This window comes from Oncorhynchus kisutch, linkage group LG9 (genome assembly GCF_002021735.2).
Source record: "Oncorhynchus kisutch isolate 150728-3 linkage group LG9, Okis_V2, whole genome shotgun sequence".
Classification (NCBI taxonomy): Eukaryota; Metazoa; Chordata; class Actinopteri; order Salmoniformes; family Salmonidae; genus Oncorhynchus; species Oncorhynchus kisutch.
This window is the reverse complement of record NC_034182.2, coordinates 27810294-27828399: the sequence shown is the minus strand read 5'-3', so window position 1 is coordinate 27828399 and position 18106 is coordinate 27810294. Positions and strand designations below refer to the sequence as shown.

Genomic DNA, 18106 nt, shown 5'->3' with positions numbered 1-18106 from the left:
GCAGCAGCCTCTAATGTGCTAGTGATGGCTGTTTGACAGTCTGATGGCCTTGACCTTTTTTTAAATGTAACTCTTGCAGGAAGCCACATCTGCTGACAATCTCTTTAAGTGTTCAAGAACCATATGCTATCATGAAGCCCGTGCATATTCCATGTGATACATTGGATTATGTTGGTCTACTTTGTACTATGAGGCGCTTTGCCTTTTTAGGGATTTTAAACTTCAACTTCTCTCCTAATGTACCAACAAAACAGTTTTGATTATGTCATTGTACATCAAATGGAGAAAGACTGTTACTTAAGTACTGTGGCCAGGTTGTATTACCGTAGAAATGAAATTAAAGTATAGTGGCTGGTGGGGGTCTACTTGGGGAGAGTGGGTCCACCAAGTGACTGAAATGGGATGAATGGAGGCCCCATGCACACCTCAGAGAAGTGTCTGATGCCCTCCCAGTCACCCCATCAGAGTCCCCTGGATTAAGCCCCTCTCAATTTTAACCAATAACCACCATTGAATCTTAGCTATAATGACAAACAAGGAATAATAATGATTTGACATCCTTTCCTAGTCTTTTCAGGACTCTTATTCATTTTACAGCGGGTTTGCAAGTCACAAAAAAACCAATACAATTAATACAATTCTCCCCCCTTTACCCCACCCAAGCCAAGCGTATCCCAAACTCCCATCTTTACTCACCCTTGCCCACCCACGCCACGCTTGTCCCCACCCTCCCATTCTTACACACATTCTCGGAGCTCTACGGACAATTCCTTCAACCTCATAGCTTAGTTTTTTCTCTGGCATGCACAGTCAACTATGGAACCTTATATAGACAGGTGTAGACTGCCATCACTAACCGGCTACCACCCGGTTACTCAACCCTGAACCGTAGAGGCTGCTTCCCTATATACATAGACATGGAATCACTGGTCACTTCACATAATGGAACACTATTCACTTCAATAATGTTTACATACTGCTTTACTAATTTCATATGTATATACTATATTATATTCTACTGTATTATAGTCACTCCTCCATTGCTCGTCCTAATATTTATATATTTCTTAATTTCATTATTTTACTATTAGATTTGTGTGTATTGTTGTGAAGTGTTAGATATTACTGCACTGTTGGAGCTAGGAACACTAGCATTTTGCTACACCCGCAATAACATCTACTAAATATGTGTATGTGACCAATAAATGTGATTTGATTTGTGTCCCTTTCCAAATCATGCCCAATCAATTGAATCAACTCGATTTCGAGGCTCATAGCTAAGGGTCTGAATACTTATGTAAATACGGTATTTCAGTTGTTTATTTTAATACATTTGTCAAAATTCTAAAAATCTGTTTTCACTTTGTTATGGGGTATTGTGTTGATTGATGAGGAAAATAATTTTTTTAATCCATTTTAGAATAAGGCTGTTAAGAAACAAAATGTGGAAAAAGTCAAGGGGTCTGAATACTTTCCAAATGCACCGTAAACTGGTCTTGAGCATCACTACAGCCTGCTCAGGGCTTCATCCATGCTTGTGAATTCCATCCTCTGTGTTCCCTTCCATACCCAAAGCACTGCCGGGAATTAGAGTTGATACTTGATTCCTTTTTCCTCCAGTGACTACAAATCTTAATTGCACAAAGCCTATTATTTGGCAGGGAATACTATTTGTAGATCATTGATTCTACACCTCACTTTGCTCATGCTGATCCTCTACAACAGACTCAATCCCTGAACAGAGGTTATAAAAAGGTTATAAAAATGGGGCAATTAGGACAGTTAAAGGGGAGACTGAATCCAATCAGAAAATATATCAAATTTGCCTTGGCAAATCGCGCTGTTAAGACACTGATGCCCTTTGCAACCACGTACCTATGTGAGATTGGATTCTCGGCCCTCACTAGCATGAAAACTAAATACAGACACAGACTCTGTGTGGGAAATTATTTAAGACTGGGACTCTCTCCAATACAACCCAACATTGCAGAGTTATGTGCATTCTTTCAAGCACAACCTTCTCATTAACCTGTGGTGAGTTATTCACAATTTTAGATGAACAAATAAGGTTGTATATGTAAGATTGCTATATAAAGAGCAAATTTATTGATTATTAATATATTATTATTTGTGCCCTGGTCCTATAAGAGCTCTACGTCACTTCCCACCAGCCGGGTTGTGACAAAAACTCACACTCATTCTTATGTTTAATAAATGTATCATATAGTGTGTGTGGCAGGCTTACAATGATTTTAAAAAACTACATTTCAGAGTGCTGCGCCCCTGGTGCTAGAGGGGGTACGCAGCTGGAGGTTGAATGTTTGAAGGGGTACGGGACTATAAAAAGTTTGGAAACCACTGATATAGCCTATACATATTGGATAAAGGCAAAATCATTTGGGCATTTTTGGGGCTTGGGCTCAATGCATTTCTTTATTGTAGGGCTCAAAAAATGTTTTTAATACTTGGCTCACCAGGCTCAGGTAGCATCAGGTTAGAGTTTTCATGCTGATCATCAAAGCTGTCACGATCATCGTAAGAAGCGGACCAAAACGCAGCGTGTTAAGTGTTCGTCATTTGAATGGAAAACGGAACACCCCCAAGGTGCGGACTCCGGCCGCAAAACCTGAACCTATAGGGTAGGGTCTGGGTGGGCATCTGTCTGCGGTGGCGGCTCTGGCGCTGGACGTGGACCCCACTCCACTATAGTCTTAGTCCGCTTCTGTGGCCTCCTAGGAACGGCGACCCTCGCCACCGACCTTGGAACCCTACTAAAGGGCCCCACTGGACTGAGGGGTAGCTCAGGACTGAAGGGTAGCTCAGGACTGGCTGACGGCTCTGGCAGCCCCTGGCTGGCTGGCGGCTCTGGCAGCTCCTGGCTGGCTGGCGGCTCTGGCAGCTCCTGGCTGGCTGGCGGCTCTGGCAGCTCCTGGCTGGCTGGCGCCTCTGGCAGCTCCTGGCTGGCTGGTGGCCCTGGCAGGTCCTGGCTGACTGACGGCTCTGGCAGCTCCTGGCTGACTGATGGCTCAGAACAGACTGGCGGCTCTGACGGCTCAGGACAGACTGGTGGCTCAGGACAGACTGGGGGCTCTGACGGCTCAGGACAGACTGCCGGCTCTGACGGCTCAGGACAGACTGCCGGCTCTGACGGCTCAGGACAGACTGCCGGCTCTAGCGGCTCAGGACAGACGGGAGACTCTAGCGGCTCAGGACAGACGGGAGACTCTAGCGGCTCAGGACAGACGGGAGACTCTAGCGGCTCAGGACAGACGGGAGACTCTAGCAGCTCAGGACAGACGGGAGACTCTAGCAGCTCAGGACAGATGGGAGACTCTAGCAGCTCAGGACAGACGGGAGCCTCTAGCAGCTCAGGACAGACGTGAGACTCTAGCAGCTCTGGAGAGGAGGAAGGCTCTGGCAGCGCTGGACAGGCGGGAGACCCTGTAGGCAGAAGACGGAGAGACAGCCTGGTGCGGGGGGCTGCCACCGGAGGGCTGGTGCGTGGAAGTGGCACTGGATAAACCGGACCGTGCAGGTGCACTGGAGCTCTTGAGCACCGATCCTGCCCAACCTTACCTGGTTGAATGCTCCCCGTAGCCCGACCAGTGCGGCGAGGTGGAATAGGCCGCACTGGGCTGTGCTGGTGAACCGGGGACACCATGCGTAAGGCTGGTGCCATGTACGCCGGCCCAAGGAGAAGCACTGGAGACCAGATGCGTAGAGCCGGCTTCATGGCACCTGGCTCGATGCCCACTCTAGCCCGGCCGATATGAGGAGCTGGAATGTACCGCACTGGGCTATGCACCCGCACCGGGGACACCATACGCTCCACAGCATAACACGGTGCCTGCCCGGTCTCTCTCGCTCTCATGTAAGCACAGGAAGTTGGTGCAGGTCTCCTACCTGGCTTCGCCACACTCCCTGTGCCTCCCCCCAAGAAAGTTTTGGGGCTGCCTCTCGGGCTTCCTACCGTGCCGCCGTGCTGACTCCATTTGCCGGTATCCCTCCTCACACTGCTCCAGAGAATCCCAGGCGGGCTCCGGCACTCTCCCTGGGTCGACCGCCCACCTGTCTATTTCCTCCCAAGTAGTGACACAGTCCAGATCTCGCTCCCATGTCCAGAAATCCTGACATCCCTACTGCTGCTGCTGCCCATTACCACGCCGCTTGGTCCTTTTTTGGTGGGTGATTCTGTCACGGCTGTCTTCGTCCTCCTCATCTGACGAAGAGAAGCGAGAAGTATCGGAGGACCAATACGCAGCGTGGTATGTGTTCATGATGATACTTTAATTAAAGAAAGCACTGAACACAAAACAATAAACCGAATAACGACCGTAAAGCTATAATAAGAACTGTTGACACAAACCCTACACATAGACAATCAGCCACAACCCACAATGACAAAACAGGCTACCTAAATATGGTTCCCAATCAGAGACAACGACTAACACCTGCCTCTGATTGAGAACCATATCAGGCCAAACACAGAAACAGACAAACTAGACATTCAACATAGAATGCCCACTCAGATCACACCCTGACCAAACAAAACATATAAACATACAAAGCAAACTATGGTCAGGGCGTGACAAAAGCTCTAATCAAATCCAGACATATTCATATGCTTCATAATGCTTTTTATTGACACTTCCGATTTTGACATATCGGGTACCCTCTGGAATTGACTTTTTTTTTTAAATATCGGGAAATATTCAACCCTAATGGGTATTTATTTATTTATTTATTTTACCTTTATTTAACCAGGCAAGTCAGTTAAGAACACATTCTTATTTTCAATGACGGCCTGGGAACAGTGGGTTAACTGCCTGTTCAGGGGCAGAACGACAGATTTGTACCTTGTCAGCTCGGGGGTTTGAACTCGGAACCTTCCGGTTACTAGTCCAATGCTCTAACCACTAGGCTACGCTGCCGCCCCATGTATGATAGCCATTTTTATGTCAGAAAATGTAGAGAGGAAAGGTTAACTATTCTCAGAACATAAAAGGCTAGCCTATTTTCATTCGCTATAGAAATAACCCAACAACTTCCCCAACTCTGTTAAGACCACAGTATTTGGTGAGATATGCTTCTCCGCCTCCACTAAGCACGCGTAAAAGCGCAGGTACTCTGAATGATAGCTATTCTGACACTGTTGAATAGTTCACTGCCTGTAAATAGGCCTACACCTTATCAGCTAGAATAACTTTAACGTCTTCACCAAGCTCTCCTAAAAAAAACATTAAGAACATATTGGTCTTGAGTGTCAGTGGATTCGCACGTTAATATGGAGAGGCTTTCAGTTTTTTTAACAGAATGCGCCTCCGTTCTTTACATGTGTGTTAAATAATGTGTGCATTTTGGGATTGTCAACTTTTCTGAGAGGGATGTTGGTACTTGCAGAAGCCATATCCTGAGCATTTACGCTTTTACATGTATTTTTATAGTGAATAAAAATGGCAACTTTTTTCGGAAATAGATTACATTTCCTTAGAAAAAATGCCTATTATTCTCATATAATCTTGATAACAGACAATTAAATATGATTTATGTTGATAGCTAATTTCCTTAAGATATGTTCATTAGGCTAAAGTGTAGGTTGCTGATGAGAATAATTGCAGGCAAACATTTAATTTGAGTCAATCCACATGGTTGGGAATTTATTTTGGACTAATTTGATCATGTATTAGTGTTCACACGTGACAATTAATTCACACATGGTGTGAGAAGGTGCAATATCGCCTCCTTGAGGTCTGGATGATCGAAATGCGTTGTAGAAAAAAACTCTCCAAACAAAAAAGTGGGTATATGGGCATATACCTATAGCACCTACACCACTGTATGTGTATGCAAGCCTTTCTGTCACTTTAATTACAAATAAAGCTAGCAAGAAAACTGGTCACCTTGCAAAATATGTAATTGTATGTATTCTTTGAATGTGTGTTTACTGTAGTCTCAACAGAACAACGAAATGCCTGGTTCCGCTGTGGCTGGTGGCACATTGCAAATCTGCCAAAAATGACGAACACGTTCAACCAACCAATGGCACACGTTCAACCAACCAATGGCGTAGAGGTCAAGACAAAACCAACTTGTGCGCTGCTGCCTCGGTGCCGTAATTTGAATGAAGTTGTCCTACTCTGATCTCCAATTTCTCCGTTTCAAAAGGATTCAATGTTGCATAGTCTACTTGTGGAAGACCCTTTTCGATTCCAACTGATATGGCAGGCAAGTGCACTAACAATAGAGAGACAGCTATCTTTTATTGCCAACAGTATTTTAAACACAGAGTAGGACCATCCTAAATGTGACAGAGTTAAATGTGCAGAGTTAAAAGCATTACGTTTGTAAGTGTGTGTGGATTTTCTTTCTTCTGTGTCCTACTCATATCCCAGGCACAGACAACGCAAAAGTCAAGGAGCTCGTTTTAAAGTGCATGCACGCACGGGAAATGGCATATTGCCCTTACAGCCGGTTCCCGGTCGGTGCCGCCATATTGACAGCAGATGGCGCTATAATTACGGGTAATATCTTAGTCAAGGAGCTTAGATATTACTTGACTGATGTCACTTTTCCTCTTTCAGCAGCACATTTGACATTTTATGCTAATTACAGTCAAATCGATTTCGACATGTAATATGTTATCCTTTGTGTGTGTTTGTTTGTGTAATAGGATGCAATGTGGAAAATTCCTCTTTTGGGCTCACAGTGTGTGCTGAGCGAACAGCAATACAGAGAGCCGTAGCAGAGGGACACAGGAAATTCAGTGCTATCGCTGTTACATGGTGAGATACTGGCCCAGTAGCCCTTCATATTTATACCTTCTAAATTACTTCTACGACTGGTGAGACTGAACATATTGAATTGTCTATAACCATGATCTCTAATAACCAGGCTAACCATTTTTCTTTCTCTCTCTCTCTCTCTTCAATTTCCATTTAATTACATTTTCAATTTAAGGGGCTTTATTGGAATGTGAAACATATGTTTACATTGCCAAAGCAAGTTCTCTCTCACTGTGTGTGTGTGTTCTGTAGTGACATCAAAGATAGTTTTGTCGGACCTTGTGGAGCTTGTCGGCAGGTGCTCATTGAGGTAAGATCACCACTGATATTTCACAGAACTAAATATAATAATATATCCACAGGCAGCAGGCAGGGATTATGTTTGTATGTTTGTACACAATGTGCCTCTAAATCTTTATCAAAATGTTACTACTTATAGTTACATTTTATGTGTGTGTGTGTGTGTGTGTGTGTGTGTGTGTGTGTGTGTGTGTGTGTGTGTGTGTGTGTGTGTGTGTGTGTGTGGTTGTCAACTGTGTTATAAGTCACTATCTCTCTCGCTCTTTCTCTCTCTCCCCAGTTTGGAACAGATTGGGTTGTGTACTTGACTAAGCCAGATGGCTCATACAAAGAAACCAGCCTTAAAGAACTGCTCCCTCTAGCTTTCTCCCCAGCCCACCTAGGACATTAACTGACACAGCCAAGGACATAGCCATAGTTAGCCTACACAGTTACAGTAATTCACACAGTATAGATATGATATTACACATTCAAAATACTTCTTCTCGCCACATTCCATTTAGACGTAGTGGTACAGCCAGGCAGAATTTATATTTAGAAATATTATATACCATTTTTTTTCAGAAGAGAAAATACAACTATGTTCAACTACCATTAAAATGACTGTTTGCATGAAATAAAACCATATGATTTTAACGTTTGTGTGTATTCATGTATTATTATTGTATTTGCATATGATTTAGCAAAAATGTCTTCCATTGGAAGACAAAACATGGAAATAAAATCATGTTTGCTATAATTATATGGCTAGCTAGGGGCTCCCGAGTGGCGCAGCGGTCTAAGGCACTACCTCTCAGCGCTAGAGGTGTCACTACAGACCCTGGTTTGATTCCAGGCTGTATCACAACTGACCATGATTGGGAATCCCATAGGGCGGTGCACAGTTGCCCCAGTGTCATCCGGGTTAGGGTTTGGCAGGGGTAGGTCATCATTGTAAATAAGAATTTGTTCTTCACTGACTTGCCTAGTAAAATAAAATAAAAATAGCTAGCCTCTTGGTAAAAGTGGGAGTTTCCAGTCACTTCCGGAAACATGGGTCGAAAATATACAGTAGCTTCAACATAGAAACTGTGAGGCTGTTGTCACATGGTAAAAGTGAGCATTTCCAGTTAGCTGTTGTCACATGGTAAAAGTGAGCATTTCCAGTTAGTTACTTCCGGAAACATGGAGGCTGTTGTCAGTGAATTGGTATCTCCCGAAGACCTTTTGGTAAATTTACGTTTATAATTCTCTTGATTTAAAACAAAGCTGTATCATGTTTAGACAAAACAGTGTCGGAGATACCCAGCTTTCCAGATACACTCGTTAATATGTGCTTCCACACCTGCATTGCTTGCTGTTTGGGGTTTTAGGCTGGGTTTCTGTACAGCACTTTGAGATCTCAGCTGATGTACGAAGGGCTATATAAATAAATTTGATTTGATCAAACGTTTACAACAGTTAAGGTGTAGAAGTGAAACATATGCTAACGTTATCTAGCCATATTGCTAGTAGCTAGCTAGCTACAGTAACGTTAGCTGTCATTCCTTACACATAATCACTAACACTAGCTGCGTTCTGTTGAGTCGTTTTGCCTAAATACACAGTATACAGATATGTATGAAGCCTTTTGATGGATATTTCAATCCAACGAAACGTTTAAAAGCCAAGTGTTGAGCGCATTGTTGTGTTTTTCATATTGCATCTTGAATGTTGTTCGACCAACGTTAGTTAGCTTGCATAACCTTTATTTAACCAGGTAGGCTAGTTGAGAACAAGTTCTCATTTACAACTGCGACTTGACCAAAATAAAACAAAGCAGTTCGACACATACAACAACACAGAGTTACACATGGAATAAAAAAGCATACAGTCAATAATACAATAGAAAAAGTCTCTCTCTCTCCTCTCTCTCTCTCTCTCTCTCTCTCTCTCTCTCTGTGTGTGTGTGTGTGCAAATGAGGTAGGATAAGGGAGGTAAGGCAATAAATAGGCCATGGTACAGAAGTAATTAGAATATGGCAATTAAACACTGGAATGGTAGATGTGCAGAAGATGAATGTGCATGTAGATATACTGTGGTGCAAAGGAGCAAGATAAATAAATACAGTATGGGGATGAGGTAGTTGGATGGGATATTTACAGATGGGCTATGTGCAGTGATTTGTGAGCTGCTCTGACAGCTGGTGCTTAACGCTAGTGAGGGAGATATGAGTCTCCAGCTTCAGTGATTTTTGCAGTTCATTCCAGTCATTGGCAGCAGAGAACTGGAAGGAAAGGCGGTCAAAGTAAGAATTGGCTTTGGGGGTGACCAGTGAGATATACCTGCTGGAGCACGTGCTACGGGTGGGTGCTGCTATGGTGACCAGTGAGCTGATATAAGGCGGGGCTTTACCTAGCAGAGACTTGTAGGTGACCTGGAGCCAGTGGGTTTGGCGATGAGTATGAAGCGAGGGCCAGCCAACGAGAGCGTACAGGTCGCAGTGGTATCACGTGTGACCATGATACAGCATTAATGTCAAACTTCCATTACTAAAGGTCCCAGATTAATCTTTTTATTTTACTATTATGACAGGAATACAGTCTTGAAATATGCTACAACAACTGAGATTGTTTATTCTCACTGCCTTCAGTAAATTCACCAGTGAAGACTATCAACACCCTGAACCCACTAAAGGTACCCATATTTGTTCTGTTTTTTGACCATCAGAAATTTGAGACGAAGTACAACTCTGAATTGGTAAAGGGGGGCGTATCGAAGGAGACCAAGTTTGAATATGCATGGTGTCTGACCAGGAGCAAGTATTCAGGCGACATCAAGAAAGGAATCGTATTGCTGGAAGGTGGGTAGCCTACAGTAGTTCTGTACTCGGAAGACAATAAGATATCCTTACAAATGCCTCTCATAAAATAATGATGTGCAGTGCCTTCTGAAAGTATTCAGACCCCTTGACCTTTTCCACATTTTGTTACATTACAGCCTTATTCTAAAATGGATTCAATAAATAAAAATCCACAGCAATCTACACACAATATCCCATAATGATGAAGCAAAAAACATTTTTTAGACATGTATGCAAATGTATAAAAAACAGAATAACCTTATTTCCATAAGTATTTGGACCCTTTGCTATGAGACTCGAAATTGAGTGGAGGTGCATCCTGTTTCCATTATACTTGAGATGTTTATATAATTTCCCACAGTTGACAGGTCATGATAGAGCAAAAACAAAGTCATGAGGTCGAAGGAATTGTCCGTAGAGCTCCGAGACAGGATTGTGTCGAGGCACAGATTTATTTTATTGAGCCTTTATTTCACTAGGCAAGTCAGTTAAGAACAAATTCTTATTTACAATGATGGCCTACCCAGATCTGTTGAAAGGTACCAAAACATTTCTGCGGCATTGAACGTCCCTGAGAACACAATGGCCTCCATCATTCCTAAATGGAAGAAGTTTGTAACCACCAAGACTCTTCCTAGAGCTGGCCAAACTGCGCAATCGGGGGACAAGGGCCTTGGTCATGGAGGTGACCAAGAACCCAATCTCTGCAGCACTCCACCAATCAGGCCTTTATGGTAGATTGGCCAGACGGAAGCCCTCCTCAGTAAAAGGCATATGACAGCCCGCATGGAGTTTGCAAAAAGGCATGTAAAGACTCTCAGACCATGAGAAACAAGATTCCCTGGTCTGATGGAATCTTTGGCCTGAATGCCAAGTGTAAATTCTGGAGGAAATCTGGCACCATCCCTACTGTGAAGCATGGTGGTGGCAGCATCATGCTGTGTGGATGTTTTTCAGTGGCAGGGACTGGAAGACTAGTCAGGATTGAGGCAAAGATGAATGGAGCAAAGTACACGATGAAAACTTACTCCAGAGCGCCCAGGACCTCAGACTGGGGCGAAGGTTTAGCTTCCAACAGGACAACAACCCGAAGCACACAGCCAAGCAACTTAATCATTTTTTGCATTAACGTACCAAAATGTGGAAAAAGTCCAGAGGTCTGAATACTTTCCGAAGGCACTGTATATAAGTGAATGGATCTTTTTGGAATGAAATGCTGACATAGTGCAACGTAAAGTGCATTGGCCTACTTAACCCGCCTATAATAATGTTACTGGGACTGTTGCTCAATTTGTTTTATAGAGCTGGTTAACAAGGGATCAAAGGACGATGCCAGAGACTTCCTGTTCTACCTAGCTGTGGCCAACTACAGACTTAAGGTGACATTCACTGTACTACTATATTAACCCCCAGGTTTTAAGAGAGAATTTATTGTAATGAAATCAATTACTCTGTCTCCCATCTCTGTTGAGTTGATTGCGGAAGATATCATTGCACCTTTTACTCAATTGTATGTCTCTCTCTCTCTATCGCTCCATATATCTCTTTATCATCACAGGATTATGAGAAAGCTCTGAAGTACATCCGCACTCTCCTGAAAAATGAACCTGGGAACAAGCAAGCCTTGGAGCTGGAAAAGCTCATAGACAAGGCTCTAAAAAAAGGTGAATGGCGAAGACAGGGAGCATATATGAAGGCTGGAACGCAATAGTTCTAATTTGAATCCTTTCCTTGTCTCCTTCATGATCACTGATGTGGCAGGACATGACGGGTAGAAGATGGATAGGTGTAAGTAATAAGGGCAATGTTCATGTTTTGACATTCACTTTTTTCCACAGATGGCTTGGTTGGCATGACGATCGTCGGGGGAATCGGCCTGGGCGTGGCCGGATTAGCAGGCCTCATCGGATTGGCTGTGTCTAAGGGTCATGGTCCGAGGTCCTAATATGAAGTGTGGAGGGCCTTCACTTTACTAACACACGTCAAAGAAAACCTGACGACATGCATTCTCTTAACTTCTCCCCCATAACAAATTCAACTAAGGTTGGAGATGGATGGTGTTTCCAAAGATCAGAAGATCACCCGATGATTTTCCAAAAACATCCTACTCACATTGTCCATGGAATAATGTTTGGGGATTGGTTTCTGACAATAGCCTTAATTTCACTTAAATTGTCTTTGTATTATAACAGGTGTTTTGATTCCAGTGAATTTGACATATGTATGTACAGAAGTATATTGTGCCACATTTTGTCTTCCATATTATACAGTGTAAATAAGGGTGATGAAATATGTAAGCTGATTGGAATGGCATTTCTTGACTTACTGCCCTCAGTATGTTAGTTAGCATGCCTCCTGAGCATATAATTATGGTGGATTTTGTAATCGACTTTATAAGTGCAATGATACTTCAATTATTATTGTTCTCTGCATCATTCATTTAGAAAGAAAGCATTGTAGTTTAGGGAAGTGTCTTAGTTTTAGAGGTAAGTGTACTTGTGTTGTGATGTAGTGTCCACGCCGGTAGCAGTGTCTCTATTGTTGGTCAGAATTAGGCAGCTGTGATGTGGGTCACTCATATAATGCCCAAAGGGGGCATCCTGTCTTAGGGATGCAAGTTGATGTTTACTGGGATGAGTCTTGTGCTGGAGGCAGAACTGAGCAATTTCCGCTAGATCGGCCAGCTGCAAAGTCAAAATTGTCTACATTGTGAAAATTAACGATAACAAAGAATAGGTTTTTGGTCTTAATTTAAGGTTAGGGTTAGCAGTGTGGTTATGTTTAAAATCTGATTTTATTACTTGGCTGTGCCAGCTGGTGACCACTCTGCAGAGCTGCCTCCAGAATAAGATTAATGACAAAAAATCACTAACCTGCCTTAGGGATAGGGTCAAGATGAATACCCAACTCGTTTGTCTTTCATTTGCAGTGTACATGTAATAATAACAGTATTTATCCACAATATAGCACCATTTACTCAAGTGATCGTAATAACAGGATACTAACATGATTATGATTGTTTTGTATCTGGTGTAATATAATACATCAAAATTCCAAGACTTTTGATTGTCAAGGAATTAATTTTAAGTTGGTATGGTTTCTTAATGTACACATTTGGAATGCACTGTTAGAGATAGGATACATCATTGTCATCATAATCCTTGCAGATGTTCAGTGTTAACCAACCACACGTTTGGGTCACTGCATGCTTTGTTGTGTTTTGAATTGTTATAAATGATCAACAGGTTGGAAGGAAATGAATAAAGGGCAGAGCTAGTATACACGCACAATGTTGGCAGACCCATCTCCCAGTCTGTTCAATCTACCAAAGTCATTCTCTAAAGGGATCGTCTATTGATCGACCAAAGTACAGTTTGCACTCCTCAATCCTCCCTGACCTGCTCGTTGTTTTCACACGTCTAACTGACATTCTCTTTACTATTGACGTGCATGTGCCAGGGTTGTGTTCATTATGGCAAACCGTAGCAAAAGGTTTTGCAACGGAAAACAAAAACAAGCATTTCTTATTAGTTCAGGTAGCCTACTCCAGGTAGCCCTAGTTCATGTAGATCCTCCCTGTTTCAGTCCATTTTCTTCTGTTTGGAGCGGGTTGAGAGTTTCAAATTCCTTGATTGTAAACATCACTAAGGACTTATCATGGTCCAAACACCCCAAGAAAGCAACTGCTCGGCATCCAATCGTAAGGCGCTACAGAGGGTAGTGTGTACGGCCCAGTACATTACTGGGTCGGAAGGGTAGCCTAGTGGTTAGAGCATTGGACTAGTAATTGAAAGGTTGCAAGTTTGAATCCCCGAGCTGACAAGGTACAAATCTGTCGTTCTGCCCCTGAACAAGGCAGGGGCAGAACGTTCCTAGGCCATCATTGAATCAAAGGATTATTTACATTGACCCCCTTATTGTATTCTTATTTCATCTTTTTTTCCCTGTACTGACTCTTTTGCACAGGCTCGTTGTATGCTCACTGTACTCTAACCACACACATACATACTAAACTAACACTCCAACACACAGACACGGACAAACACACACACACAAATGCATATTGACGCCACAAACACACACACATAAACTCAGCAAAAAAATAAACGTTCCTTTTTCAGGACCCTGTCTTTCAAAGATAATTCGTAAAATTCAAATAACTTCACAGATCTTCATTGTAAAGGGTTTAAACACTGTTTCCCATGCTTGTTAAATGAACTATAAACAATGAATGAACATGCACCTGTGGAACGGACTTTAAGACACTAACAGTTTATAGACAGACGGTAGACAATTAAGGTCACAGTTATGAAAACTGAAAGAGGCCTTTCTACTGACTCTGAAAAACACCAAAAGAAAGATGCCCAGGGTCCCTGCTCATCTGCGTGAACGTGCCTTTGGCATGCTGCAAGGAGGCATGAGGACTGCAGATGTGGCCAGGGCAATAAATTGCAATGTCCGTACTGTGAGACGTAGCTGATCATCCTCACAGTGGCAGACCATGTGTAACAACACCTGCACAGGATCGGTACATCCGAACATCACACCTGCGGGACAGGTACAGGATGGCAACAACAACTGCCCGAATTACACCAGGAACACACAATCCCTCCATCAGTGCTCAGACTGACCGCAATAGGCTGAGACAGGCTGGACTGAGGGCTTGTGGGCCCGTTGTAAGGCAGGTCCTCACCAGACATCACCGCCAACAATGTCGCCTATGGGCACAAACCCAAAAAGTGCTCTTCACTGACGAGTTGCGGTTTTGTCTCACCAGGGGTGATGGTCTGATTCACGTTTATGGTCGAAGGAATGAGTGTTACACCGAGTCCTGTACTCTGGAGGGGGATCGATTTGGAGGTGGAGGGTCCATCATGGTGTGGGGCGGTGTGTCACAGCATCATCGGACTGAGCTTGTTGTCATTGCAGGCAATCTCAATGCTGTGCGTTACAGGGAAGACTTCCTTCTCCCTCATGTGGTACCCTTCCTGCAGGTTCATCTTGACGTGACCCTCCAGCATGACAATGCCACCATCCATACTGCTCGTTCTGTGCGTGATTTCCTGCAAGACAGGAATGTCAGTGCTCTGCCATGGCCAGCAAAGAGCCTGGATCTCAATCCCATTGAGCACGTCTGGGACCTGTTGGAGCAGAGGGTGAGGGCTAGGGCCATTCCCCCCAGAAATGTCTGGGAACTTGCAGGTGCCTTGGTGGAAGAGTGGGGTAACATCTCACAGCAAGAACTGGTAAATCTGGTGCAGTCCATGAGGAGGAGATGCACTGCAGTACTTAATGCAGCTGGTGGCCACACCAGATACTGACTTACTTTTGATTTTGACCCCCCCCCCCCCCCCACACACATTATTCAATTTCTGTTAGTTACATGTCTGTGGAACTTGTTCAGTTTATGTCCCAGTTGTTGAATCTTGTTATTTTCATACAAATATGTACACGTTAAATTTGCTGAAAATAAACGCAGTTGACAGTGAGGACCTTTCTTTTTTTGTTGAGTTTACATTCACATTCCTTCACACTATCCACTTACACTGCTGCGGTTTATTATCTATGCATAGACACATGACCCCTTCCTGCATGTACATATTACCTGAATTACCTCAACAAACCTATACACTGCACATTGATTTGGTACCTGTATATAGCCTTGTTATTGTTATTTTATCGTGCACAATTGGCCCTGCGTTGTCCGAGTTTGGCAGGTGTAGGACGTCATTGTAAATAAGAATGTGTTTTTATCTGACTTACCTAGTTAAATAAAGGTTATATATATATATTTTTTTTAAATGTCGGTTAAGGGGTTGTAAATTATCATTTCATAGTAAGGTCTACACCTGTAGTATTCGACGCATGTGACAAATAACATTTGATTTGGCTGTTCACTAGCCTAGTTCAGTTTGGTGTCACACGCTCCAGAATGGATTCACTCACTGTGGACATCATTTTACAACAGGAAGGTTTAAAGATTATGGATGTTAGGTTATTACTTATGTAGGCATTATCAGCCGACAGCGATGTTAGCTAGCTACTCATTAACTCTTCGAAACGACCGAAACTCACCATGACAAAGCATCGGGCAAAATCATTCTCATTTGGCTTGGTGTGCTGAGGCCAGGGTTACAAGGAAAAGCACATCACATAAAAGGGATAGTTCAGCCAAATTGCAAATTAATGTGTATATTTGGCTGTGTTTACACAGGCAGCCAATTTTGATATTTTGACCAATTATTGGTCTTATCGGTCAAAATACCAATTAGTGGAAAAATACCAGCCTTAGTTTCATTACTTTGATAGGCAAGGAGAGACTATAATCCACAATTTGGTTTTGTTAAATTAGCCACTGCCATCAATTGCTAATATAAGCATTACAGAGAAGGGCATTTAAGTTTCTATATCAGATTGACGGGAAACCCAACATAGTTTCTGCATTGTCCAATATACCAGAGTAATTTACCCGATTACTGGCTTCCCCACATCCTGTACACACACACTTTCCTAATCAGTGCTGTTATGGGAATGGTAATAGATAGTTGTTTTATCTTAACCTATTACAGCAAGGACATCACAAGGATTCATCAAATAGTCAAAATGTTATGAAATATCACAGCCATATAACTAATCATTTAAAACCACTCAGTTAATTGGCAGATACAGTACTTAGTGCCTAATTGATACTTAGCTGGAGTGAAATCAACATAGACATGTGGTTCCCAACACTGAGAAACACTGGTCTACACCAGGGTTTCTCAAACAATGGGTTGGAACCCAAAGTGGTTATGAGAATAGATCTATAATCACACACTTATTTCTTCTTAATTTGAGTCATTGAGGATGATTTGCGTCACGGGAGGACGGCCAATTTCTCAATTGGGTCACAAGCAGAAATAGTCATAAAAAAGAACCTTGTCTAGACTAACTTGAAACTTACATCTACGCCCAACCAACCCCTAGCTCACAGCTTTAGCCAGTGCACTTGCAGAGTAATCACATTTTAATGATGACTAATATCTGTAAAGAGTTAGGGAAAGTTACACACCCTTCCATAAAAAAATCACATAAAAAGAACGTTGACAGTAAAAGTCATAACAACATGAAGAACTAATGATTTGGACAACAGCTTAGAAGCCATGCTGGAGCAGAGGAAGCCATACAATTAGGCTTTGGTAAACATCTCTCGTTTTCAGAGCAAGTGAACTCCGGTGTCGGCGGACAACAGAACTAGCAAGGCTATAGGCTAGACTGCATTTACTAGGCAGCATCTCAATAGCCTAAAGAGGCTTTCTCTCTACTGACATGAAATAACTGGACAGGGCAAAAAACTATGTACAACAACATTATCACTTTCACCTGTCCGTTGTTTTCAGATCAGTTCAGATGAAGAAGAGGAGATGATAAGACGAAGAAAGGAAGCCACAGACTATTGAGATGCAGTCTTAAATAGTAAGACAACGGCCCAGTTCAAATATGTAAAGCATGCACCCTTCATATGATATTCACTGGATTGTGTTGTGTTGTGTTGTGTTTCACCAATTGGATGACACAAATGCATTAGTAGTTTCACTGTTCCAACACTAAAACCACATCTATTTGTCAACCAGACTTTTATCTCTTCGTAATAACAGTTCCTGATACTTCATGAAAAATTTACCCATATTTCCAGGGAGGGTGCGGCCTTTGGCACTCTTGCCTTCTCTCACTCATATTTATTGGCCAACAGTGTTTTCTTCTGGGTTGATTTTAAAGACCCTCCTATTGTCCTTACATGGAGTTTGCACAAATGTGTTTGCTTGTTTTAAATTCTCCGAACCTAAATACTTCAACCCCCTGTCACTGAATCAGGTTAAGGATTAACATTGTTCTGAATGGGCATATTAGTGGGGGTCTGGGTTCCAGGGAGTGTGTGACTGACTATGTTACACTTACTCTACAACAACCATGCAACAGATGGTAGCCTATGTGATTTGGGTGTGTTACTTGGAACTGGGCAGTTTTAGTGGGATGGTAAATGTGACAGTTGACCTTGTGTCAGTTGGCCTTGAAGCAATGAAATTCACGGCCAAAACAAATGTAACTGGAGGAACACATTTTGTCCAGATCTCCTCAGTCATCACTTTAAAACACCAATTTACAACACCTGACTCTATGCCAGTTAGGAGGTTGTCAGCATCAATATCATGTTGCCTGTAT

The 18106-nt window shown here is 42.8% G+C and overlaps 2 protein-coding genes across 2 annotated transcripts; both read left to right on the top strand.

Annotated features, from left to right (window-relative positions):
• The first annotated feature begins 6066 nt into the window (after positions 1-6066).
• Positions 6067-7722, top strand: zgc:103586. The gene is made up of 5 exons (XM_020490705.2): positions 6067-6225; positions 6393-6521; positions 6671-6782; positions 7035-7092; positions 7363-7722. The coding sequence occupies exons 1-5, from the start codon at positions 6219-6221 to the stop codon at positions 7471-7473; spliced, it is 417 nt and encodes a 138-aa protein (XP_020346294.1). The 5' UTR covers positions 6067-6218; the 3' UTR covers positions 7474-7722.
• A 437-nt stretch (positions 7723-8159) lies between these two features.
• Positions 8160-13194, top strand: LOC109897011 (mitochondrial fission 1 protein). The gene is made up of 5 exons (XM_020491496.2): positions 8160-8291; positions 9772-9904; positions 11207-11283; positions 11463-11568; positions 11743-13194. The coding sequence occupies exons 1-5, from the start codon at positions 8247-8249 to the stop codon at positions 11847-11849; spliced, it is 468 nt and encodes a 155-aa protein (XP_020347085.1). The 5' UTR covers positions 8160-8246; the 3' UTR covers positions 11850-13194.
• Positions 13195-18106: the final 4912 nt, after the last annotated feature.